At 45.3% G+C, this 25,207-nt stretch overlaps 1 protein-coding gene across 1 annotated transcript; it reads right to left on the reverse strand.

Annotated features, from left to right (window-relative positions):
- Nucleotides 1–23,859, reverse strand: LOC126995448 (nose resistant to fluoxetine protein 6-like). Its single transcript, XM_050855000.1, has 18 exons — nt 23,434–23,859; nt 21,995–22,130; nt 14,532–14,679; nt 12,435–12,612; nt 11,231–11,346; nt 10,614–10,705; nt 9,813–9,921; nt 9,076–9,160; nt 7,911–8,018; nt 7,139–7,197; nt 5,831–6,014; nt 5,537–5,630; nt 4,789–4,888; nt 4,156–4,288; nt 3,676–3,874; nt 3,284–3,429; nt 1,677–1,789; nt 1–338 (listed from the first exon to the last, which is right to left on the reverse strand). The coding sequence occupies exons 1-18, from the start codon at nt 23,722–23,724 to the stop codon at nt 269–271; spliced, it is 2,361 nt and encodes a 786-aa protein (XP_050710957.1). The 5' UTR covers nt 23,725–23,859; the 3' UTR covers nt 1–268.
- Between the last annotated feature and the right edge of the window lie 1,348 nt (nt 23,860–25,207).

Consider the following 25,207-nt stretch of genomic DNA (forward strand, 5'->3'; position numbering starts at 1 on the left):
TTACCTCTACATTTTATTTTCCATTTGATCGCGGCAGTACATTTTCATCACTACAAAGACACACATAATTAGATAAGACATTTCTTTGACCATTGAAATATAATCGTTTGATATACATCTACGACTCAGTATTCGTAGCAGACGAGAACAGATAAGTTATGAAGGGTAAACGAAGCAGCATTCAGGCCTAGAGGCCTATACGTATGGCACACGGTGAACCTTTCGATCCTCTATCACAAACACTCCACGCTGTGGTGCCGACTTGCCCTCAGTCGGCGGATATATTCTGGAGGTCGATGGTTTCGACATCTTCTTTCTTCTCGTATTGTAAGCCACGACTGAATGATAAAAGAAAAGTAAATATTACTACAAGTTGTCCTGAACATAAAAAAAATATAAGTACGTTATGACTGACGATGGCAGTAAGCGAAGATAATAATGCCTACATATTAACACAATTGACAAATATGATATATAACGTGAGGAAACATTGCAGGTTTGAAAAGCATGGGAAAGAGGAGGAAGGTGAAGGAAATAGATGAAAATATAGATAAACTATGAACACAGAGATTGAGAAACACGACAAGGAGAAAAAATGAGAATAATAATAATTTATGAAAACTAATAATAATATTTATGATGATAACATCAACAACACCAACAACAAAAAAACAACTATAATAATAATGATAAGAAGAAGAACAGACTTTGATATAATTGAGATAAAAAGTGCAGATAAATTTTGTATAATTTAGCTAAACTGTGGCACAAAGGAAAAATAATAAATGCATAGTTTTAGCAGTAGGTAGCGGGGGGAGGGGCGGGAGAAGATAAGAAGACAGATGAGAGAGAGAACCTAATGTTTTTTGTCCTTTTAAGGCAGTAGCTTTGTTGGCACTTTTCGGTTGCTGAGGCAAACTAGCAAATCAAAAGTCAAGTGACTTTCTGTCTAGATGTCCTCATCCTCCTCTTCTTCCTTATCATCCTCCTCCTCCTCCAAATGTCTCCCACCATAGAATTTTCGGGATATAAACACTTGAGAGCGTGGTGTCAAGGCTCTCCGGTTCACAGCGAAAAAACGTTATCCACCCGCTATGATAATAAGGTTTGCTTATCAGTGATAGAGGAGTTCCGGGTATGGGGTAATACTGTTGTTTCCTTTTCATTTTTACCGTCTTTAAGGTAATCTTCTTCAAACTTTGTTACATCATAGCTGTAAGTGTACAATTTGAATGAAAGAAAGATTAGGAATTGGGTGCGATAGTGATAGGTGGGCATAGAAAATGTAATACATGCACGGGAAAGTCAGAAGCTAGGTCAGAGATAAGATGAGAAGAAAGTCACTGGGGACTGGCAATGAAAAAAAATTGAAGGAATATACCACTCAAAACACCGGAGGGGAACCGAAATATTATGCACGAGGGCAGGAAAACGGGATTGGGAAAGGAGGATTGAGGGGAGGGGGTGTAAGTAAGACGAGAGGGACGAAAAATTACATGCATGGAAACGCCTCTGTAGAAAATTGAGGGAAAGAAGCCTGCACTCACGAGTATGAAAGAAAGCAGAACGGCAATGGAAGAGGGAAGGTGAAAGGGATGGGATAGGAAGGGGATGATTTAATAAGAGGAAAGATGCACATATAAAAACGCTTATATAGGAGGATGGCGGGTAATTACCTTTCCCTTCTGAGTATGAGCTTCTCTAGGCCCAACACCGGGGCCTCCACCAGCAGGGACAGTAACACCGCACCGCACCCGGAGAGCAGGATGGTCCCGGCGGTCTCCATTATCTGTAGGGGGAGTTAGGGTGGTTACAGAGAGAGAGAGAGAGAGAGAGAGAGAGAGAGAGAGAGAGAGAGAGAGAGAGAGAGAGAGATTCCAATAATCATTATATCTAGATGATCTTAAGTAAATTTAATCAACATGTTGGAATCCTTCTCTTCGTGGATATCAGTTTCGTGCTAATTTTGGCAGAGTTTGTTCGTGAAATTGTTTATTGCTTTGATTTTTCCGATCGAAGCTGCAGTCTTTCAAATCTTAAGGAATCACAAGTTAGAGAAATTCGTGTTACTGCTTTTTTAATGTATCCTTAGTGTTCTTAGCTCAGGATATCATCAAACGAAAACAGCACATTGCGTATTTTAGGGATTTCCTCGTTGCTCTAAAAAAGAAAAATAGTCTAAGCATTATTTACGAAGCTTATACCTGTTATCGATTAATTAAACATATGATAACCAAGCGTTTTTGCTTTAGTAAAAACAAAAAAAAGGTTGATGTTAGGAATATTCTAGTTAGCAGATACAAAGTGCCAGTGGAGAAATTCGAAAAAAAAAAGATGTGAGGGAGTAACTGATTCTTTAAATAACTTGAAGTTTATGACATTTGCTTTGCTTTTCTAGCCTCATTTGTCTTCATCGTGTTGAGTAAGTTCATTAGACCTTAAGTAGCTTTTGCACAATAGTATCACACCTTTTCTAACACATGTCCCTTGGTTGTGTAAGATTGACTCATTCTCTTGTTATTTTCCCACGTCCTTTATCAGCATTGTAACCTTCTGTACGTCAGTCATGTAATTAATGGAAATGACATTGAATTATTTGAAGTCCACGTGAGAGAGAGAGAGAGAGAGAGAGAGAGAGAGAGAGAGAGAGAGAGAGAGAGAGAGAGAGAGAGAGAGAATGCTAAAAAAAGTATAATATGGCAGTATTGATAGTTGAAATACAATAAGACGGAAAGGAAAGGGTGATAGATGAGGGAGGCAATCTGTCCAGCTCATAGAGTAAGGATTAGATTTGATTAGATTTATGGTTGGGAGAGTAAAAAATATCGCCAACCTGTCACGGCCTCAGCATCCAACGACATAAATCCGCAGCTCAATCCACTGATCACTTGACAGAGAGAGAAAGAAAAAACGCACACATCACTCTGGGAAATCAGAAGGAGGACTGTGACCGTATCAAGGCGATCTGATAAGACTTCATACTGCGCGCACACGGACACCAACTGATACTTAATAAACGGTGTCGGGTTGTGGGGTAGTAACTCTTTAGCACACGTCCACCTCCACGGCTTATCTTCTCCGTCCGTCGCTTGCCCCACCCCAGCACTCGCCTCCATACGAGTCCCGCCCACGAGGTGTATGGGAGGCAGGTGGATTTATTGGGTCACTGTCGCCCTTTTGCGGTCACAGTAGCCTTAACATCCGGATACAGTTAGCCTCGGGGATGTTATGGTCATCTAACAAGGCAGTACACACACACACACACACACACACACACACAGACCTTATTGGTGTTGCTGTAGTACAAGGGGACTTGGGGCGTGTGGCCGTAGAGCAAGATCTGCATGTTGAGGGCGATGAGGAAGGTGGTATAGGTGAGGCGGCTAAGCGGCTGCCAGAAAGGGTGCGCCAGTAAGCTGTTGGCGGGACCTGCGAATGAAGAGATGATCACTTGAGCCGCTAACGTTGATACCTGTGTCTTTACCAGAGTTGTGGGGGACGTCGGTTTGTTTGAGGAAAAGCTAAAGGGAGTTGAGTGAAGTAACTTGGTCATTTTGTAGTAGGTAAACAAAGCATTGGCTACGCCTGGATATAATTGCACGAGCATGATGGGAGAGCAAGGCGAGGGTGTTGGTTAATGGGCCTTGTGATGCATAGGTGTCCCTCGCTACTCACCGCCGTAACCCATGTGGCAGGCGAACACCAGCCAGGCCAGCGCCGCACCCCAGGCCAGGCGGTGCAGGCCGCCGTACAGTATGCTCACGGCTCCGTTATACTCGTGATTGGCGGTGGAAAAGTCATTGTAGTCCGCGATGCCGAACACCACGGCGCTCATGGTAGCCAGGGCGGCGATCCAGCCCAGCGCCACCTGCCACTGGGGAGGGAAGGAGGAGAGGAGGGTGTAGCAGCAAGGCAGCCGGTGCTTTGCATTACATGTGTAGCCTATAGAAATATATTAACTAATTACCTACAGAGGGGAAAATGCAACAACAATGTATGTAAATTTAGATACGTATACAGATAAATGTAATCCCATAAAACAAACAATAATAATGTAAATGAAAGTTTACATCCGTCTCCTTCACAACGAGGGACCGGAAGCTAACAGAAATCAGCTTAGAAAGTCTCCCATTAAAATCTCCTCCTCCTCCTTACCCATTTGAGCTGCACCTTCTCTTTGTCCACCTCCCTCATGAAGTATCCCAGCGCCATGCCCACCAGGTAGGGCGACGCGCGGCAGTAAGGTTTCGTGTACACCCACTTCGTGTATTCGTAAAACTGGCTGTACCTGGTCGTAGGGAGGTGGTCCGGGTTTGGGAAGTAAGATAATTACAGCAATGTATTAATCTCCAGAAAGGTTCTCCACGAAAGTAAATAGCGTTTTTTCCTTGCAAATTGTGATATAGAACTTTGCAAGAATAGGGAGTGTAAGAAATATAGTGGAATGAGAGAGAGAAACGGATGAAAAGTATTTATAATGAAGAAAATAACATTAAAGTTGCATGAGTACGTGTGAGAAATAAATGCGGATAAAGGAAAGAATAAGTTAATTGTGGAAAATGATCGAGGAAGAGTGAAAAAAAAAGAAAAAAATAGCATGAAAGCTGCACGAGTACGTATAAAAGATAAATCAGAATAGAGGAAAGGATGAGTGAATAGTGGAAAGGGATCGAGGAAAAGTATAGAGTGAAAACGTTGACTGAGGCTTGAAAGAATCACCACCACAACCACCACTAAACCATCCCACTCCCTATTCCTGTCTGAGGCAGGAAAGAGGAGGAAACTCACGGGACGTTCATGACTTGTGTGGGAGGCATCTCGTTGACGCCGATGATGAAGGCGGGGATGACGGCGGAGGCCACCAGCAGGCACCCCAGCCATGCCGCTCCTGGGGAAGGGGGACAGCTAGGTCGGTATTCTCAGACTCCTCCGCCTCTCACGTCCGTTTCCAAAGGTCAAAAAGGAGATTAGTCGGGTCCTAAGGAGTGTTTTTTCACGTTCTTGGTAGAGAAGAATGGTGAAATTACCACTTGGGCTATAAAACTACCCTAGAAAGGCCCACAACTCGTACGAAAGCTTTGTCAATTATTTGTGGTTGTGCGACGGAATGTGTAAGAATATAACCTCTAGGCGTGCACGTTGTTGCTGTTTGGGAATAAAATACATCTTGGTGAGAAAAAAATGGCAAAATTACAAAACCGAGTCAAGAGGGCCTACATAATTATGCACTCATCGTGTTATCAGAAATTAAAGATTGATTATACGAGTAAGTAATGCTGTTGAAAGGAGATAACTTTATGAGGGCTAAAATCACGGTTAAAAGTAAACCAGGAGATGCTTCAGCAAGGAAGGACGAAGGGTTCGGTACTTTAAAAACGCCGCTTCATTCCTTTGCTCTGGTACATTGTCCTCACGCTGCTACGACACCACAGTGATCTGCAGTTCAACGACATAACTGTGAGATAAGTCAGAACACCCTTCGACAGCGTCTTATCACTGCTACGTAGAAGCGATATCTTTATCTAGCGTGACTCACCTGGCTTGCGGCGGTACAGGATCGGCAGGAACATGAGGGGCGCCACGATGTACAGCTGAAAGTCCACGGACGTGTACCAGCACACCGGGACGCACTGTGGGGAGGGGCAGGCCGGGTCGGGCACGCAGGAGCACGTTCAGGTTTGAAGGGGCGCAGCGGGGAGGGGCGGAGGGCGACGTGGTGGAAGCGGGACAGGTGTTAAGAACGGAAGGATTAAACACCATAAAGTGACTCCTCATGTAAGGCTTTCCAGACTCAAAAATAATAACCGAAGAACTTTTCCACAGTGCTTACCGATTCTGTGTCCACCTCGTTGAAGAACCAGTTGGTGAGGAAGAAGCTGTCCCGCCACCAGTAACGGCGACACAGGTCCACCATGTATCCCGGCTCCGTCAGGGCAGGGGAGAGGGAGCCGCGCATGAACAAGGGTGGGAAGACCGCAAAGAACCCGCACAGCAGCATGATGGGCGGGGCAAGTCTGCGGGGGAGGGATAATGGGTCATATTCTTTAACATTTCGGCGCCCAAGCTCACATATTTGACAAGGCTTTCGTAGGAGTTTGGGGCATTTCTAGGGGTAGTTTTATGAGTCTGGAGGTAGTTTGAGTCTCCTTCTGTACCATGAAAATATTAAAAAAATTCACTGGAACCTGACTGATCTACTTTTTGGCCTTTGGAAATAGTTGATGTGAGAGGCGAGAGCGACTGAGAACACCGACCAGAGAGTGGTGGAACAATGGTTCAATGGTCAACACCTCCATATTCAACTCCAACTCATCTTGTCATTCCCGTTTCAGTGAACTTGTAAGCCTACCATTTCCGAATTTTGACCTTCAGCCTCTTGCAAAATAGGAGAAATAATGACTTTATTAAGGAACAGATGAATTTTTTAAACATTGCACGAAAATGTTCAATTATTTTCTATGCCTTTCAGATGTCTTTGTGAACCTAGTAAAATACCCATGTGTGTTTTGATGCCCCATAGTAAGAACACATAAAATAAGTCATAAAGGTTATTAAAAGAAAAATAAAGGCTGTAATGGAAGGAGGCTAAAGGAAGCTACTGTCTGTCAAGAGAATAGACAAATAAAGGGAAATACAAAAATAGAGCTAATGCCACCAAACTAAGGTTAAGAAAAAAAAGAATATCGTCATGCAAGAAAAAAAAAAAGAATAGCAGACGATAGATAGATCGACGGCGCAAAGAAGCAATCTTCCGTTCATTGTTTTTCCCAGAGAATTGCACCGTTAGGGCCCATCATCCGGCCATTACCTGTGGATCTCCCTCCCTCTCCTGCGTTCACCGCTTGTGAGCTCGGGACGAAAATTGCCGAGGTAGTTAAAAAAAAAAAAAAAATGATTCCCTTCAGCACGCAATAACTTTTTTTTACGTAAATACGGAGAATGATCTGACCCATTCTTGACTCCACACACACACACACACACACACACACACACACACACACACACACACACACACACACACACACACACACACACACACACACACACACACACACACACACACTCACACCCACCCACACAAAAGAATAAATATCACAAAAAATATGAAAAAAAATGAATGAATAAAAAAAAAACTTACCTGACGAATCGATGAATGTAGTAAGCAGGAATATTGAACTTCCCTGTCTTGCCGACCTCCTGTTGGTGGGATTATATTTATCATTATCATTATTGTTATTTTAATATTGTTATATATTATTATTTCTATTAATTATCATCCTCCTCATCATCTTCATTGTTCTTCTTACTCTTATCCTTATTATTAATATTACTGTTGTATGTACTGTTAAAGTTTTACTACTACTACTACTACTACTACTACTACTACTACTACTACTACTACTACTACTACTACTACTACTACTACTACTACTACCACTACTACTACTACTTTCAACGACACACCACCACCAAAAACAACCCCAATACTCCCCCCTCCCCCCGCCCCCCACCACCACCACCACCAACAACAACCGAACTGGTAACGTACTGGGCTCACATTCACCGCGTGATGGACGACGCGGGTTCGAATCCTCACGCTACCACTCGGATTTTTCAGTCACCGCCGAGTGGCTTAAAACTACCCACATGCTGTCCTGAAGACCACCCATCAACCCAGACTCTAGAGGAAGCCGTCCAAGCGAATCAAGAACGAGTTCCGGGGGGCAGCATGAGCCAATGCAAGATGGCGCCACTATAAACACTCGCCTGCGCCAGAACGGGCTGGGCCGACCATCAGGCCCCACCTGGAAGAAGCCTTGGGCCGACCATCAGGCCCTACCAGGAAGATGCCTACCGGCGCAACAGGCAACGACGTAAAAAAAAAAAAAAAAAAAAAAAAAAAACATCACCTTGGTCAGATTGTAGGCAACGAGGAGACCGCTCATGAAGAAGAAGGTGTCGACGGAGACGGTGCCGTTGATAATGATCTGGTACGGGTACGGGTTGTCAATGATGGCCTGGGAGGAAGGGAAGGAGAAAACGAAGATATAATGCTCGAGAGATGGAAGGAAGGATAGGCAATAAAAAGAGGGGAAGTTGTGAGGGGAACTCAAGGTAAGAATTAGAAGAGAAGGAAAGGTTTTTGTATATGTACGTACAGTAAAGGATGTCCTCAGGGACAAAAAATAATTGAGAAATAAAAGCCCGCCAATCACTGCCCCTATAAAAGAGAGTATAGATGAGTGGCCAAAAAAGAGGTCATTTTCGGGCAGGGAGGTGTCATGATACTCTTCTCTTGAAAGAGGTCATTTTTTATGGAGGAGGAAATACAGACGAAGGAAGACTTCCAGTGTTTACCAGTGTAAGGGATGAAAGAATGTAGATCCTGGTTAACTCATGCATAAGGGATTTGGACAGAATATGGATGAGCTAGAGTAGAAAACTGAGTGCAGCGGGGACGCGGGAGGGGGGGGAGGCATGCAGTTAGCAAGTTCAGAAGAGCTGTCAGCATGAAAATATCCATGGAAGATAGAAAGAGATGCAACATTGCGGCGGAATTTATGAGACAGAAGACTGATATTGAGATAGTGATGGTAAGATAAGGGAGTTGATGGGGAAAAATGTTAAGGAAAAGGGGGGGATGGGGTTGAGTGAGAAAAGGTACGGAAATTATTGAGGCAAATGGAGGGAACGAGGGATGGTGTAGGAAAAGTTCAAGTTAGGTTAGGGTAAGGTGTGAAGAAGGGGAGAGGAAGGGATGAGGGAGGTGAAGGAAGGATTTGAGGGTAGGCGAGAAGGGATGAAGGAGGACCAGAGGAGGTAGCGAAGGGGATTAAGAAGAGTGAAAGGGTACAGGGTAGGCGACAGGTAGGAAAAGGGAGGGATGAGAAGATGTAAGGGGTAAAGAAAAATAAGGAAAGGGATGATGAAAGGTAAAAAGAAAGGGTGGGTAATTGCGAGGGAAATAGGTGAAGGAAAAATGAAGTAGAGGAGAGGAAACGGAATTTGGAGAGAGATACAGAGAGACAAACAAATGGACAGACAGTCATATACTTCTGAGCAGTAATTACGTACCTGCCTGAAGGGGAGCTTGTTGGCGCTGGCATTGATGCTCATGAGGTAGGCGTGTCCCAGCACCACCCACCCCATAGTGAGCACTCTAGGGGAGAGGGGGGTGGGGGTTACTTAAGAGAGAGAGAGAGAGAGAGAGAGAGAGAGAGAGAGAGAGAGAGAGAGAGAGAGAGAGAGAGAGAGAGAGAGAGAGAGAGAGAGAGAATTCCGTTTTGGATGAACTCTCATCTAATTATAGTGTAGCGCATCAAGACTGTTCCTGATGCAGCGAGATATCAAAGCCAGACAGGTTCGAGCGGCGGAGCAGCAAGGCGACTTGCTACTTAGTGAGGTCGAGAAGCGCGGCCATGCCAAGGACTTAATTTCTGAGGAGGGTAGGGGGATATAACCCCCTCAGTGTTTTCTATAGCGGCTTCAAAATGCCCCTAAAAATGCTTATTTGAAAAATAATTTACCCATCTGCGCATGTTCGCTTCTCTCGCTCCCTCATGAATCTCTGATGCCCTCTAGACCCCCCCAAAAAATCTGCCCAAATTACGGGCCTGCATGCACACCTTGAACTCCATGACATTGTTTTGCATTCTACCAGAAAGAGTAAAAAGTAAAGAGTACTTAATAGTTGGCGAAGCGCTGTGAAAGCAAGTTCTGACATAGGGCAAGATATTTTTTTTGAAAGATGATTGTTCAGCTGTATGTTGGATAGCTTTTTAATTTTTAATGTAAATAAACCTGGGACTGACCTGATGCCGTGGAGGCAAGAAATTACCTCTTTGTTCTCTTTCACGTTGATGTAGAACATCTTATTCAGGTTGGTATACAAGGAGAAGGGGAGGACGTAGCGCAGATATCCTGCGGCAGGGAAGAGAGAAGGGAGGACGTGAGGGTTAGTAGTGACTGGTCATGGTGGGAGCTTCCTACTTCGAGGTGATGTGTTTCATTCATTCACAAAAGGAGGAAATTTATAACTTAGTTCGGCAAGGAGAGTGTTGCTTACTTTATTTTATTTTTTTATGAAAAGGAGACAGATCAGATGCTAAAAAGAAATATGTCTATAAAAAAATACCTGCAACTTGTTACTCAAAAAAGTATAGCAACATAACAAAACAAAACAAATAATATATGATCTAATTTAATCTAAATAGTGTCATAATACTAAACTCCTGAAAGAGTTGAGGTGATAAGAACGAGAGAATGCAGAAGAGGTACAGCACTACTGAGAGAGGAATCTTGCTCATATGGAACGTTACCTGTTGGGGCTCAGTCACCTGCGGCTGTAAAAGAAATATCGTATTTTATAGTAACATCTTTGTTTCTTATGTAGTGTCAGTTCACCTGTGCAAGGTTGATGTTCCTGTGGGTATTGCAGACGGCGCGCCATTATCTTACCTGTGGGTGGCGGACTGAAGCAATGACTAATACAGCGTTCACCTGTCCACTTGCCTGTGCCTGGGTGTCCCTCCCCTGCAGGTGACGGGGCTGAGCTAACACAGACGGCCCCATTGAGTCACAAATCGTTGCGTCACCTGCGTGCCAAGCCTCACCTGTCTTTTCGTGCCTCTTGCCGTTGCACACAGTCCACACATCCCCGCCCGTTCCCGCCAGCACCAGACACCCCAGCACGGAAAATAACACGCTGTGGGTTCAGGGGGAAAGGCGTCAAGAAGAACTGTCAAACGTGAGCCGTAATTTTGGACTATGTTTAAACATTGTCAAACTAAACTCTGGTAAACTCTGGGACATTCTTCGTTCGTCTGTATTTCTTCCTGACTACGACTTGGTCGCTTTCAAGAGGAGAATATTCAGACACCTCTCCTTCCGAAATTGACCTCTCTTTTAGCCACTCTTCTAAACTCTTTTAGAGGGGCAGTGATTAGCGGGTTTTTTAAACTTCTTTTTCTTTTCTGTTCTTGAGCTGCTTCCTCTGCTAAAAAAGTGTTAGGTACAGTTAATGTTGGGGGCATACGCTAAGCTGCGCGTGGCCTGGATGCTCAGCTCCGTCTCACTGGGTAAAGAGTTGACATACCAAAGAAAATAAAAGAAGGCGGAAGAGATGAATAGACAAATGGATACCACGTGTGACAGAAGGAGGAGGAGAAAGAGGAGGAGGAGAAGGAGGAGGAGGAGGAGGAGGAGGAGGAGGACTGAAATACGGGCGTACATCATAGTGACATCTCCTCCTGAGTACTCCATGGCGGGCATGTTCTCCGTCTGGCAGTAGACGTCCTGCAGCTCCACGCCGCCTCCCTCCAGCTCCAGGTGTCTCTCGAGGCTCTCCTGCGGGAAGAACAGGGAATGACGGCAGTGAGGGGCGGCTCGGTAACGTTGAAGGGCTAGGATGTATTGGTCAGGCACTTAGGGTAGGTACTCAGGTGGAAAGGGGGTGTTGGGAACTATGATGAGAAGAGCCTTTTAACTGTAGAAAGAAGGCAGATATAACGTTCATTAAGCATCTTTTTGCAATGGGGAAAGGGGATCAGACGGCGAGTCAATGGGGGAGTCATTATGGGGAGGCGATGGCTGAGTCGTCAGTGGACCTGGGCTTGAGCCCGTCATCCGCTACAAGCTGACACTTTTCATTCATCCCTAAGTGACTTAAGACTATCCACATACTGTCCTGAAGATCACTATGAACTTGGACAAACTTTCTAAAAAGAATCAAATATGAGCTCCTGGGGGAAGCATGACTGCATGATGGCGCCACTTAAACCATTTGCTTGAGCCATAACGGGCTGGAGCCGACCACCAGGCCCCACCAAGAAAGCCTACCGGCGCTATAGGCTGAACGTAAAAGAAACGTGATGAGTCGCCTGGTCATGTTGAAGAGTCACTTAGGGTATAACGTTACAAGCGGTGAGGGTCGTCACGGGAGGAACCCTGAGGAGTGACGCTGAAGGGGATTGGGCATAGTGCTGAAAGGCGAGGTCGGCATACATGAGAGTATAAAGGGCTACTTCTGAAGGAGGGGGGGGAAGGGATGACCAGCGGGAAGTGACGATGACGAAGGAAAAGAAGAGTGGACAAAGGGAGTAGAGCTGAAGGTGCTGGTGAAAATGTATAAGCAGATCAACTTTTCTTTGCTTGGCAGCTTTTGGAGTATTTAACGTAATGCAAAATCACTATGAACACACTCCTTAACTGGTCGGCCAGCTTGCTTCATTAAGTTTCCTCTTTTTTTGCTTCAGTAACATTCCTATATTGTAACATTTTTAGTTCTCTTCAAGATATTTTAGTCGCGTGAAGGAGTAAATACACACTCAAAGCACAATTTCTTAATCCTTGGCAGTAATTCAATCAGTATGAACGTGTATGTGTGTGTGTGTATATGTATATGTGGGGGTTGAATGGGGGGCTGCTCCACCTACCCTGTACTCTTCCCTGGTGCAGGTGGAGGGGATACAGGTAGCGTACAAGTTGTCGGGGATCACGAGGCCCAGTCTGGCCGCCACTCCCGCCATCCTCACCCCTGCCTTCCTCGGTGCCTCGTCCCCATCCTCCTCCGTTTCATCCTCTTCCTCATCCTCTTCCTCCTCCACCGCTTTCCTGTGCGGGCAGGAGTCAGGTTAGGGGGAACACAGGACGCTGGCTTCAAGGGTCAAGACACTACTCAAGACATTTAGTCTTTGTAACGTTCTGATATTCAAGTGTAACATAGTTAATTGCCGCTGTGACGTATAAATTTGCCTCATACCTGTACACACACACCTGCGTGCCGTACCAGCATATTAAGCACCCAGAATGCCCGGTACATACATGCTCAACACATTCGGCAGACAAGGCTCACAAAATTTATGGCCGAGTGTCCCTGTGCCTGGGTACCTAAACGTCCTGTTCCCGCGGCTGTTCGTGCTGCTGCTTTACATACAAATCGGCGGGTTATCTGGGACGCGGCGGAGGTCGGCAACAAAAACAGCGCCTCGCCAAATTTCCATTCCCTCCCCACCTACAGGAAACTGGAAATTAACTCTCATGAAAGTATAATTTGACCAAATCGTCGGAGCTACATCCTCGTCGGCGGGGAGGGGAGAGGAGCTTAAGTTCCTCATCCTCCATCCTCCTCCTCTTCCTGCTTTCCTTGAACCGTCACTCTTCTCTCCCCTGTCTTCTCTTTTGTATTCTTCACCACTCCTGCTTCTTCCCACTATTCCTGCCTCTATGCTTTCTCTGTTTCCTTTTACAACCTCTCACCTGCTTCATTTTCTCCCTAACCTTTCCCGCTCCTTTACTACCTTTTTCTGTCGCCACTAATCTCTTTCTACTTCCCCTGTTGTCTTCTACTTTGTTTGTATTCTTAACTATTTCTGCCTCTTCTCACTATTCCTGCCTCTCTTTTCTGTTTCCTTTTACAGTCCCTCATTCGCCTCTCCTCCCTGACATTTCTCTCTCTTCTCTCTCCTCTAGTACCTTTATTCTGTCTCCTCTACTCCTCCTCTACTTCCCCTATTGTCTTTTCTTTTGAATTCTTCACTAGTCTTGCCTCCTTTCTCTGTTCCTGCCTCTTTCCTTCCTCTTTTTTCCTTTTACTACCTCTCACTCTCCTCTTTTCCTTCTTGACCTTTCCCTCTCCTTTATTAGTACCCTTTTCTGTCTCCTCAAATCCCTCTGTCCTCTATGTCCATGTGGCCTGACAGCCGTATCTCTTCATTCCATGCGTACCAAATCTCTTCTTCCGTTCCTCTCTCTCCCCATCTGCAGCCCGTTCCTTTTGTCCTCATTTTCCCTTTTCCGTCGTGTGCTTTCCCTGTATATTGTCCTCTCACCCACTTTCCACCATTCAGTACACCATAATCGTTTCCTTTCCTCTCCCTACTTCTTGCATCTCATATAACTTCCCCTCACGGTATATACGGCTCCTTGTTCTACTATGCCTTGTCCTAATATCCTTTTTTTTCTGCCTGTATTTTCTAACACTATACTCTTCTATGTACTATGCCTCATCCATATCCTCTCTTGTTTGTTCAGTCATCTCTTGTCCCATGTACTCCCCTTTGTATCTAACTCTATCGGATATTATTCCTGCCTAAACCTCCCCCATTCTCCTCTGTCCCGAGCGATATTTTCTTGTGCCTTTATTTCCTTGCTCTCATACTCTGACTTCGTCTCTTTATGTTTCTCTGTCTCGCATCAGTGTACAGACCTTTTTGACATCCTTCCAGCCCTCCTGTATCAGCCTTTTTCCTTGTTTCTCTCTCCCTAATGCCATATCCTTCCATCTTTTTTGCCTGAGCTTCTTCAGTGTTCCTTTTTTCTAGTTTCATACCCCATACTGCTTAGCTTCTTCACGCTCCTGTTAGTGTCATCATGTTGCATCCATATCTGTATTCTACATCTTTCCTTCCTGAGCACTTTTCTTCTGTGTCTCACCATGTGTCTGTGTCCACCTAATTCTCACCTTCATACAGTGTCTCGTCTCTTTAAGCCTCTGTTGCGCGTCCTCAATGATTGTGTGTCGCCCCACTCACTTGTAGGTCAGGGCGCAGTACTGTCCCTTGAAGTGGGCCTGAGGCAGCTCCTGGTCGACGTGGATCGCGATGCATTCGTCCAGCAGCCCCGTCGCCCACGTGTTTCCCGCCAGCTGGCCGTCCGGAAACTTGCCCCAGGAGTCCACCACTGCAAAGACCCGCCCTTAAGTGTGTGATCCTTTTAGTTGGTCTGATCTCCTGTCACTACTAAAGTGCTTTTAGTTATTGTTACTTGCTGTAGAATTATTATTGGTATTTTAAGGCACGTGGGCACTGGTTTTCGTTGTTTTTATTGTTTGGATCTATGTAAAGGAGCTTAATTGTTATTTAAAGCATTTCTTTAAGGCAGTGATTTTTTACACATCTTTTTTTAATATTCTTTTAAACTTTCAATAATTTGATCATGTGCTTGAGAACTTAATATAAAGTGAAGTACTCTGCCGAGAGAGAGAGAGAGAGAGAGAGAGAGAGAGAGAGAGAGAGAGAGAGAGAGAGAGAGAGAGAGAGAGAGAGAGAGAGAGAGAGAGAGAGAGAGAGAGAGAGAGAGAGAGAGAGAGAGAGAGAGAGAAGAAAAGAATGCATGTTTTGTAATAAGGTAATAAGATAGCTCCTAGTATTAGATTTACTGTGATTTTTTTTTTACAGCAAAGGAGTCAGTTCAAGGGCATAAAAAAAAGTTAACAAATGTTAAAAAAAAGCCCGATACTCACTGCTCCTAAAAAGAGTTAGAGGAGTGGCCGAAAGATAGGTCAATTTCGGGAGGCGAGGTGTCCTGATACCCTCCTCTTGAAAGAGTTCAAGTCGTAGGCAGGAGGAAATACAGATGAAGGAAGATTGTTCCAGAGTTTACCAGCGTGACGGATGAAAGAGTGAAGATGCTGGTTAACTCTTGCGTAAGGGATTTGAACAGTAAAGGGATGAGCTTGAGTAGAAAGTCGTGTGTGGCGAGGCCGCGGGAGAAGGGGAGGCATGTACTTAGCAAGTTCGGAAGAGCAGTCAGCATGAAAATATCGATAGAAGATAGAAAGAGAGGCAACATGGCGACGAAATTTAAGAGGTAGAAGACTATTAGTAAGAGGAGGAGAGCTGATGAGACGAAGAGCCTTACGGCCGTAGTATTAATCTCCCCCATTCCCGTTCCCATCCCATCCCTTTTCCTTGGCTGTGACCCGCAGTTTTAAGCGTCCCCGGGGGGTTGGGGTTGATTAACACTACCTGGAGAGAGAGCGGATGGGGTCGAAAAAGTGTTGACTCCGCTGGGTGCAAAGCAGGACATCTTTAGGTTCCCCTTCGTATATTTCATGAATAAATAGTGTTCTATTTGTTATTATAGAAGAAAATATATTGAAAAGTATCAGAATATTTCTATGACTGATATTGTATCGCAAACTTTGCTGAAGTTAATATATTTCTTTTAGTTTGTAAAGACTCTTGTGTTTCCATTTGATTGTAAACATACAGTTATTCCTGAAGATTTCTTTATAATTGCCCCAAAAATGGCAAAAGACGGCAGATATATATAGATGACTAAATATGGCATTACTATAGTAATACTTAACATATACCATAAAAGAGGGCATTTCTTGGTGACCACCTTGACTTAAGACAAAAATGCCACCAATGACACGACCTGGCAACCCCTATGTGGCTGCCCCATGGCTGGCCAGGTATGTGACCAGTCATGGATACCAACCTGTCTCATAAATTAACTTACCCGCGTTACCTGTTATTTGCATGTAGATCAACAACGCTACTGTTTTGTTTTACGATATATAATGTATATGAATACAATGGTGTGTGAAAGATGCATTATTTATCTCGTTTTCTGTAATTATTGGTTTGAAAGTACTGCCAACATTATTATGACCTGCGGGTTGGTCTTGTCTGGCCCGCCGGGGACGGGGAGGGGATGGGGCGGTTTACACATACCCCAGACCCGCGTATGGGGATGGGGACGGAAAGGGAATTGGGAAGATTAATACTACGGCCGTTAGACTCCACTCTGTCCAAGAGAGCTGTGTGAGTGGAGCCCCCCCACACGTGAGATGCATACTCCATACGAGGGCGGACAAGGCCCCTGTAAATGTATAGCAACTGTGCGGGGGAGAAGAACTGGCGGAGACGGTACAGAACGCCCAGCCTCAAGGAAGCTGATTTTGTAAGAGAAGAGATACGAAGTTTCCAGTTGAGATTTTGAGTTAAGGATAGACCGAGGATGTTTAGTGTTGAAGAAGGTGATAGCTGAGTGTTGTGAAAGAATAGGGGATAGTTGTTTGGAAGATTGTGTCGAGTGGATAGGTGGAGAAACTGTGTTTTTGAGGCACTGAAGGACACCAAGTTGTTCTTCCCCCAATCGGAAATAATAGTAAGGTCTGAGGCTAAGCGTTCTGCCGCCTCCAGCCTGGAATCATTTAGTTCCTGTTGGGTGGGTCTTCTATTAAAAGAAGTTGAATAATGTAGAGTAGAGTCATCGGCGTAAGAATGGATAAGGCAGTTTGCTTTGGAAAGAAGATCATCAATGAACAACAGAAAGAGAGTGGGAGATAGGACAGAACCCTGCGGAACACCACTATTAATAGGTTTAGGGGAAGAACAGTGACCGTCTACCACAGCAGAAATAGAACGGTCAGAGAGGAAACTGGAGATGAAGGTACAGAGAGAAGGATAGAAACCGTAGGAGGGTAGTTTGGAAAGCAAAGATTTATGCCAGACCCTATCAAAGGCTTTTGATATGTCTAGCTCAGTAGCAAAGGTTTCACCGAAACGGCTAAGAGAGGATGGCCAAGAATCAGTTAGGAAGGCAAGGGGATCACCAGTAGAACGCCCCTTGTGGAACCCATACTGGCGATCAGATAGAAGGTCAGAAGTGGAAAGGTGCTTTTGAATCTTCCGGTTAAGGATAGATTCAAAAGCTTTAGATAGACAAGAAAGCAAAGCTATAGGACGGTAGTTTGAGGGATTAGAACGGTCACCCTTCTTAAGCACAGGCTGTATGAAGGCATATTTCCAGCAGGAAGGAAAGGTAGATGTTGACAAGCAGAGGCGAAAGAGTTTGACCAGGCAGGGTGTCAGCACGGAAGCACAGTTTTTAAGGACAATAGGAGGCACTCCATCAGATCGATAAGGCTTCTGAGGATTGAGGCCATAGAGGGCATAGAAAACATCACTCTTAAGAATCTTAATAACAGGCCTAAAGGAGTCAGAAGGGGGATGAGTAGGAGGAATATGCCCAGAATCGTCCAGAGTGGAGTATTTAGAGAAAGTTTGAGAGAAGAGCTCAGCCTTAGAGATAGATGAGACGGCGGTGTTGCGGTCAGGACTAAGGAGAGGAGGGAAAGATGAAGAAGTGAAGTTGGAGATGTTTTGTCTAGATGCCAGAAGGCACGGGAAGAATTAGAAAAAGCAAGGTTTTGACATTTTCTATCAATGAAGGAGTTTTTGGTAAGTCGGAGAATAGATTTGGCACGATTCCGGGCAGAAATGCAAAGGTCATGGTTAGGGGGAGATCGAAGGCTCTGGAACCTTTTGTGAGCTGCCTCTCTATCTTTGATAGCACGAGAACAAGCGTGATTAAACCAAGGTTTTTTAGCATGAGGAGTAGAGAAAGTACGTGGAATGTATGCCTCCATTCCAGAGACAATCACCTCTGTGATACGCTGGGCACACACAGAGGAGTCTCTCCTGGAAGCAGTAATCATTCCACGGGAAATCGGTAAAGTACATTCTCAGGTCGTCCCACCGAGCTGAAGCAAAATGCCAGAAGCATCGCCTCTTCAGTGGGTCCAGAGGGTGTACAGGAGCGATAGGACAGGATACAGAAATAAGGTTGTGATCGGAGGAGCCCAGCGGAGAGAACAGTTTGACAGAGTAAGAAGAAGGGTTAGAGGTAAGGAAGAGATCTAGTATGTTGGGCACGTCTCCAAGACGGTCGGGAATACGAGTAGGGTGTTGAACCAACTGCTTTAGGTCATTGAGAAGAGCAAAGTTGTAGGCTTGTTCACCAGGCTGGTCAGTGAAAGAGGATGAAAGCCAAAGCTGGTGGTGAACATTAAAATCTCCCAAGATGGAGATTTCAGCGAAGGGAGAGTGGGTCAAGATGTGCTCCACTTTAGATTTCAAGTTGTCAAAGAATTTTACATAGTAGAGTTAGGTGAGAGATAAACAGCACAGATGTATTTAGTAATAGAATGACAATGAAGTCTTAGCCAGATGGTGGAAAATTCTGAAGGGTCAAGGTCATAGGCACGATAGCAAGTGATGTCGTTGTGCACGTAGACGCAACATCCAGCTTTGGATTGAAATTTAGGATAGAGATAGTAGGAGGGAACAGAGTAGAGATTGCTGTCAGTAGCCTCAGAAACCTGTGTTTCGGTGAGGAAGAAAAGGTGAGGCTTAGAGGAGGAGAGACAGTGTTCCACAGAATAAAAATTAGAACGAAGACCGCGAATGTTGCAGAAATTGAGAAGAAAAAAGCTCGAGGAGTTATCAAGACACCTCTCAGGTCGGCAGATTAGGCAACACCTCCCTTATCTCCTCCTCCTCCTCCTCCTCCTCCTCCTCCTCCTCTTTCTTCACCTCTACCTTCTCCTCCGCCTCCTTTTCCTCCTCCTTCTTCTCCTCCTTCTCCTCCGCCTCCGCCTCCGCCTCCGCCTCCGCCTCAGCCTCCGCCTTCTCCATTTCCCTCTCCATCTCCTCCTTCTCCTTCTCCTTCTCCTTCTCCTCCTCTTCCTCCTCCTCCTCCTCCTCCTCCTCCTCTGAGTGATTCCGATCTCACACGTGAATGTCAAGTCGGCGAAAAACTGGATGGTTGCGACCATCACCTAATTCGCCTAAAGATCAGAACAGACCATGAACTCACCGAAAACACGTCCAGGATTCCAGACTTCAAAAGAGCCAATTTTAATCTCGCTCGTGAGCTGCTAACCCAGACACCTTGGGAACCCATGAACCTCACTCCTGTGGACGGCGCGTGGAACGGTTTCAAGAACAAACTCCTAGAGGTAGAGAGAACAACTGTTCCCATGAAGACTAGGAGAACAAATAATGCCACAAACCCACCATGGATGACTACCCAAGTTCGATAGGCGATTAATTTAAAGAAGAGAAAATACAACTTGCTAAAGGACAACAGCACTGACGAGGCTCGCGAACAGTACCATCAAAGCCTCAGAGCTTGCAGAACTCCCATACGCCAGCGTAAACGCGACTATGAAAAGCAGATTGCGCGCGAAGCCAAGTCCAACCCGAAAAAGTTCTTCACGTATATAAGAACCAAAAAGAAGACAAAAAGCAATATCGGTCCCCTAAAAGATGAAAGTGACGTACTAACACAGGACAGCAGACACATGGTCGAAATCCTAAACAGAAACTTCGCGTCTGTGTGTACGGTCGAAAACACCCAGTCCGTACCCGAGAGCCCTACCCCACCGATGGGAATTACTCCCCTAGAAATTGGCACAATCGACGAACGGGATGTGAAAAAGTACCTAGACAAACTGGAGACAAACAAGTCCACCGGACCCGATGACTTGTCACCCAGGCTGCTCAAGGAACTCAAGCAGCAAATCCTCAAGCCACTCACCGCCATCTACAATCTGTCACTACAACAAAACAAAGTTCCGAAAGACTGGAAACAAGCGAACGTAACACGGATCTTCAAAAAGGGAGACAAAAGCCTGGCCCTAAACTACAGACCAATCAGCTTGATCTCAGTGGCCGGAAAAATCCTCGAGAAGATCATCAGAGACAAACTCGTTAGGTTCCTTGAAGACAACAACATCATTTCCGATGCTCAGCACGGTTTCAGGAATAAGCGCTCATGCTTAACCAATTTACTGGACTTCTTCCAAGGTATCTATGAAAACTGGGATAATCATATCCCCAGTGATGTTATATATCTAGACTTTCAAAAAGCCTTTGACAAAGTGCCACACGAAAGACTCCTCAAGAAACTCAAGTCGGCGGGGTTAGGCGACAACCTGACAGCGTGGATCAAAGACTGGCTCACTGGAAGAAAACAACGAGTTGTACTCAACGGACAGGCCTCCGAGTGGCTCCCGGTCACAAGTGGAGTGCCACAGGGGTCAGTGCTGGGACCCATACTCTTCATCATATATATCAACGACCTAGAACTTGGATTAAAATCCAATCTTTCAAAATTTGCCGACGACACAAAGGTGGATGGGAAGGCCCTCACGACGGCAGACTGCGAAATTATCCAAAGAGACCTGGACCTGATCACTCGGTGGTCGGAAAAATGGCAGATGTCCTTCAACACTACCAAATGTAAAGTAATGCATATCGGATCCAGAAACAGCAATCACACATACCACATGGATGGCGAACCACTACATGTAGTGCAAGAGGAAAGAGACCTAGCGGGTCACCATCAGCAGTGACTTGAAACAAACAAAACACTGCAAGTCCGCCTGTAAGAAAGCCAATACAATGCTTGGGTTCATATCGAGGAACTTCGAATACAAGACGCCGGGAGTTGTGTTATCCTTGTATAATTCGCTGGTGAGGCCACACCTGGAATACGCCGTGCAATTCTGGTCTCCAAATTACAGGAAAGACATTGAATTACTTGAGAGAGTACAGCGCCGCGCCACGAAGATGATACCATCACTGAAGAGCGATTCGAGCGACTCAGCCTCTTCACGTTGGAAAAGAGACGACTGCGGGGAGACATGATACAAGTCTTTAAGTACCTGAACAAGCTCAGCAACGTTGATCACTCCAAACTCTTCACGCTACAAACTAACCTGAGAACAAGAAACAACGGAAAAACAATTCAAGCAAAGCGATGCCATACCGACATAGCCAGGAGTTATTTCTCGAATAGGGTTGTTCGCCACTGGAACAGCCTCCCTGAAGAAGTGGTTAGCGCAGAGATCATCAACTCATTCAAGAAACGCATTGATTGCCACTTTGCTGCAACGGGAGTGAACTGAACGTATCCAAGAGTAGGTGCACAAGTGCTTTAATCCTTCCCTGCAAGCCACTCCATGTCCAAGTTTCCTCCTCCTCGTCCCCGTCCTCGTTCTCCTCATTCGCGTTCTAATCGGCATTTTTTTATCAGTGGTAAGCGCGGCTACCTGACAGATTCTCAGCAGGAGATAAGGATACTAGTGAGTCATCCTTCATTCCGACCTTCACCGCGTAGAAAACACTGACAAGCCCTCGCAGATTTTATCAAAACTTTTTTTCATGTTTACTCTCGCGAGTTTCCTCTTTAATGGCCTGTTGGCTCCTTGGAATTTCTCTACCACCTTCTTTTTGTGTAACTTTCATTTCATATTCATCGTGTCGAGCATAAGTGAATATTTGACCTTGAACTTCGCTGGTGCTACTAATACTTATTATCTCTAGGCCTTCGTTCTACGTAGTTCTGACGGTCTTTATACTCCCTGGACGAAGACATTTTACCTCCCGTCCTCCCTTCCTCCTCCTGCCATACTCACTTTTCACCGCCCAGCCTGTCCTGCGAGCCAGCTCAATATAAAAGGACTTCACGTCAGTCATGCAGTGCCATGACACGTTTGTTGTGTCCGGCATGTAGTAGTTGAACACTGTGTTCAGCCTCGCCCTTCCTCTGTCCTGGAAAGACAAGACAACAGTTAATCTTTATTTCAATAGTTCTTGTAGCCACTTTCTTTGAATCGCTCATACCATTGTCTGCGTATACTAAATACTACAGCTCAGTAGAGAATCTTTGTTGCGTTCATTATCAGACATAGAGAAATAATGACATGATGATGGCTGTTGGAACGGGCAAATTGTTCATCATATGAAAGCTTAGCGGCTGTGCAAGTGACCAGAAAAGTGAAAAGCATAAATATAGTTTTCTATTGTAAGGAAAAACAACCCTTTACATAACATCTTAAATGGCACATCAGTTGGGGAAAGTGTGACAAGTATCTGAAAGCCCTAACTCAACTCCAAAAAAGCTGAATCATTTCTGAAACCACAACAATGAGAATCACATCGTATCTTTCAAGAAAAACGAGTTAATGTCTTAAGCTGTTCCTAACTTTTAAAATAGCATCAGTAAGTTTCACCGATAACTTGCTTTGGAACTTTGAATTCTTTATTATGGAATAGACGTAACTTCAATAAAGACCGCGCATGCGCGGAAATATTGACAGAAAAAAAATACCGGTTAAGTTATAAATTACATACATCCTTATCAAAGTGGAATGACCTCATTAAAGTAGTTACAAGTTGTAGTGAAGCTTGGGATAAAATTCAATTGACGTTAGTTTTAAGTTAATCATTTATGTGTTAGAAAGAAACAGCAATTGGTTTATCAATAGAGTAGTGGATTAGTGGAACAGATTCTGGAAACCTGTTGTGTGAATGTAATTGATTATACGTTATGAAAGATTACAGAAATTTATGAATAAGGAAAACAAATGAGAAACGATAGTTTACAAAAGTTGCCTTGTGTACATGGGCGAACGAGCCTTTTCCCTGGCAGCTATGTTCTTGTTGTGATTCATGAAAGATAAAGGTGTCAGTGAGTGGTACGTGTTGATTGAAACATAAAAGGCCCAGAAGAGGTCTGATGGCAAAAAAAAAAATTTTGGTATCAGCTGATGTAAGTTATCGAAGAGTGTCTCAAAGGCCACCTGCCACCAATGGCTGTTTATCACTCCGAGAATCGATGCTCAAGTAGTGGCCTGATAGTGGCCAAGGACCGCAAGTTTTACCAGGAGCTGTGTGAAGCGATGACCCCCTGAACGCTATTCGTGAGCACTTTTTCCTTCTTTCATTTTTACATTTATTTACTTATTCATTTCTTCGCTGGTTCTTTCCAGCTGACGGTTACTTTGTTTTGCATCGCGAAGCAGTGGCCGTCACCGGTGGGTGTGTCGTTGTGAGGCGCTAGAGAGCTGCTTACCTGCTGGTATGTGTACTTGTCGGTGATGTCGGACGAAACATGATGCGCGGGATGCCAACCAGACACGGCCGCCCACAGAGAGCCCGGGAACACGCCTTGGGCCACTTGTTGTAGCACGCCCTGAGGGGACGCCTCCCGTCCGGGCCCTGGAGCTCCGAGTGATACAACGAGGTCATCCTGGGGCGTCTCAGATCCACGTCTGATGCCTGCTAACGGCGGGCTGTTTGCCGTGTCGGTGGTGGATACCAGCAGCAGCGCCAGCAGGGAGGTAGTGATGCGGCAAGGAGTCATGGCGGCCGCCTGATGGCGAGAATGGGTGGGTGGGTGATGCTGTATCCACGGGACGCTCAGGACAGCGTTGAGACAGTGACTGACGTGACCAAGAGCCACAAACTATCATTGTCTTATCTTGTCAACACACGTTTGAGATACTGGCGGGGGAGGTCTTGAAACGCTGGCTGGGTCGTGTTTGCTGCGTAATGGTGTGGACATGTAAAGCATTTCATTGACCATCACTGCCACATATTTATAATCCAGCTGGACCAACAGTCTCGTTCTCCCGCGAGGTGGGAATCGCCGCCTGCATGGCTTTTGTCGCCGTAATATTCTTGGTGGAGGCCTTGACTATGCGTTTATTGCTCTCTCACGGTGGCCTTGGGACAGGAATACCCAAAGGCCGCCATTCAGTGTTGCGTCGGTTGGTGTCACAAGCCTCGTGGGCAAGACTTTGTGAGCAGCTTTATCAAGTCAGCGCTGAGAGTCTCGTTTGAAATGTCACTTTTAAAGGGCATGGAGGAGGAAGTGAAGGAGAAGCAAGAGGATTTAGTGGCACAAATAAAGCCTCTCAGGCTTGTGGCCACTTTCTGCTCGTGGGAGGATGAAACTTTATCGTTAGGAACCGGGGAAAGCTACACGCACTGCTTCATGCAGAGGTCAGCTAATTTGTTTCCAGGCAGCTCCATTCATCTTGTCCACTCAGGCCTGGCAAAGCACAGTCAAGTATACACCATTTTTCGAGGAGCACCGACATATTTATTTCTTGCATAATATAATAGCCTACTCTGCCGACAGACAAGGCCGGGAGTAGATAAGCCTGATAATGAAGCGATCTGCCAGCCGTGCGTCAGGCAGACCTTCACATAAACATACAGACGCAACAGACACGGCGCTTCCATAGAGTTTGATCGCTTTGATGAAAATAATTTTCCGCCTGATAAACTATTTAAAACAAAAACAAGGTAAATTATGCAGTGATCCCCGTCCCTGGCCGTGTAATCAAGGGAGTTACCGAGTACATTACCTGTATCTTACCTACGATCAAGGTGAATCATGCCCGAACAAAGGACCCGCCGGCATGATTTGCATTATATCTCCTCCTTCACTTCTATTGACGTGACTGACGGAGTGGTTTGTTGCTTTATTCATGACCCTTTTTATATATGTTTCTCTCTCTTCTCTCTTTCTCGAGGCTGATTTCAGATTCCTCTCCGTTGACTGACCAATTGACTGCATGTCCCACGAGCTGACGGGATGACCGACTTGCTGATTGGCTGTTTGATGATCCCAATCTTGGCTCGCCCACCTGGCCGGATGAGCGGGTCGGTATACACACCTCTCCTCACGGCACTTAATCATTTACGGCTGAGGCGGCGCAGGGAGGAAAATGTTCTTAGTGGAGGATGAGCGTGTGAGTTGTTTGGGGAGAGAGAGAGAGAGAGAGAGAGAGAGAGAGAGAGAGAGAGAGAGAGAGAGAGAGAGAGAGAGAGAGAGAGAG

The sequence above is a fragment of the Eriocheir sinensis genome, chromosome 8, assembly GCF_024679095.1.
Source record: "Eriocheir sinensis breed Jianghai 21 chromosome 8, ASM2467909v1, whole genome shotgun sequence".
NCBI classification, from domain to species: domain Eukaryota; kingdom Metazoa; phylum Arthropoda; class Malacostraca; order Decapoda; family Varunidae; genus Eriocheir; species Eriocheir sinensis.

What these genes read in the sequence shown, in the direction of transcription:
- LOC126995448 (XM_050855000.1), bottom strand. Translation starts at nt 23,724, where the DNA reads ATGACTCCTTGCCGCATCACTACCTCCCTGCTGGCGCTGCTGCTGGTA. An exon ending in ACAAGTACACATACCAGCAG is followed by an intron (nt 22,131 to 23,433) that starts GTAAGCAGCTCT and finishes TTGTCTTTCCAG; the next exon opens with GACAGAGGAAGGGCGAGGCT. An exon ending in ACTACAGCAACACCAATAAG is followed by an intron (nt 1,790 to 3,283) that starts GTCTGTGTGTGT and finishes CTCCCCCTACAG; the next exon opens with ATAATGGAGACCGCCGGGAC.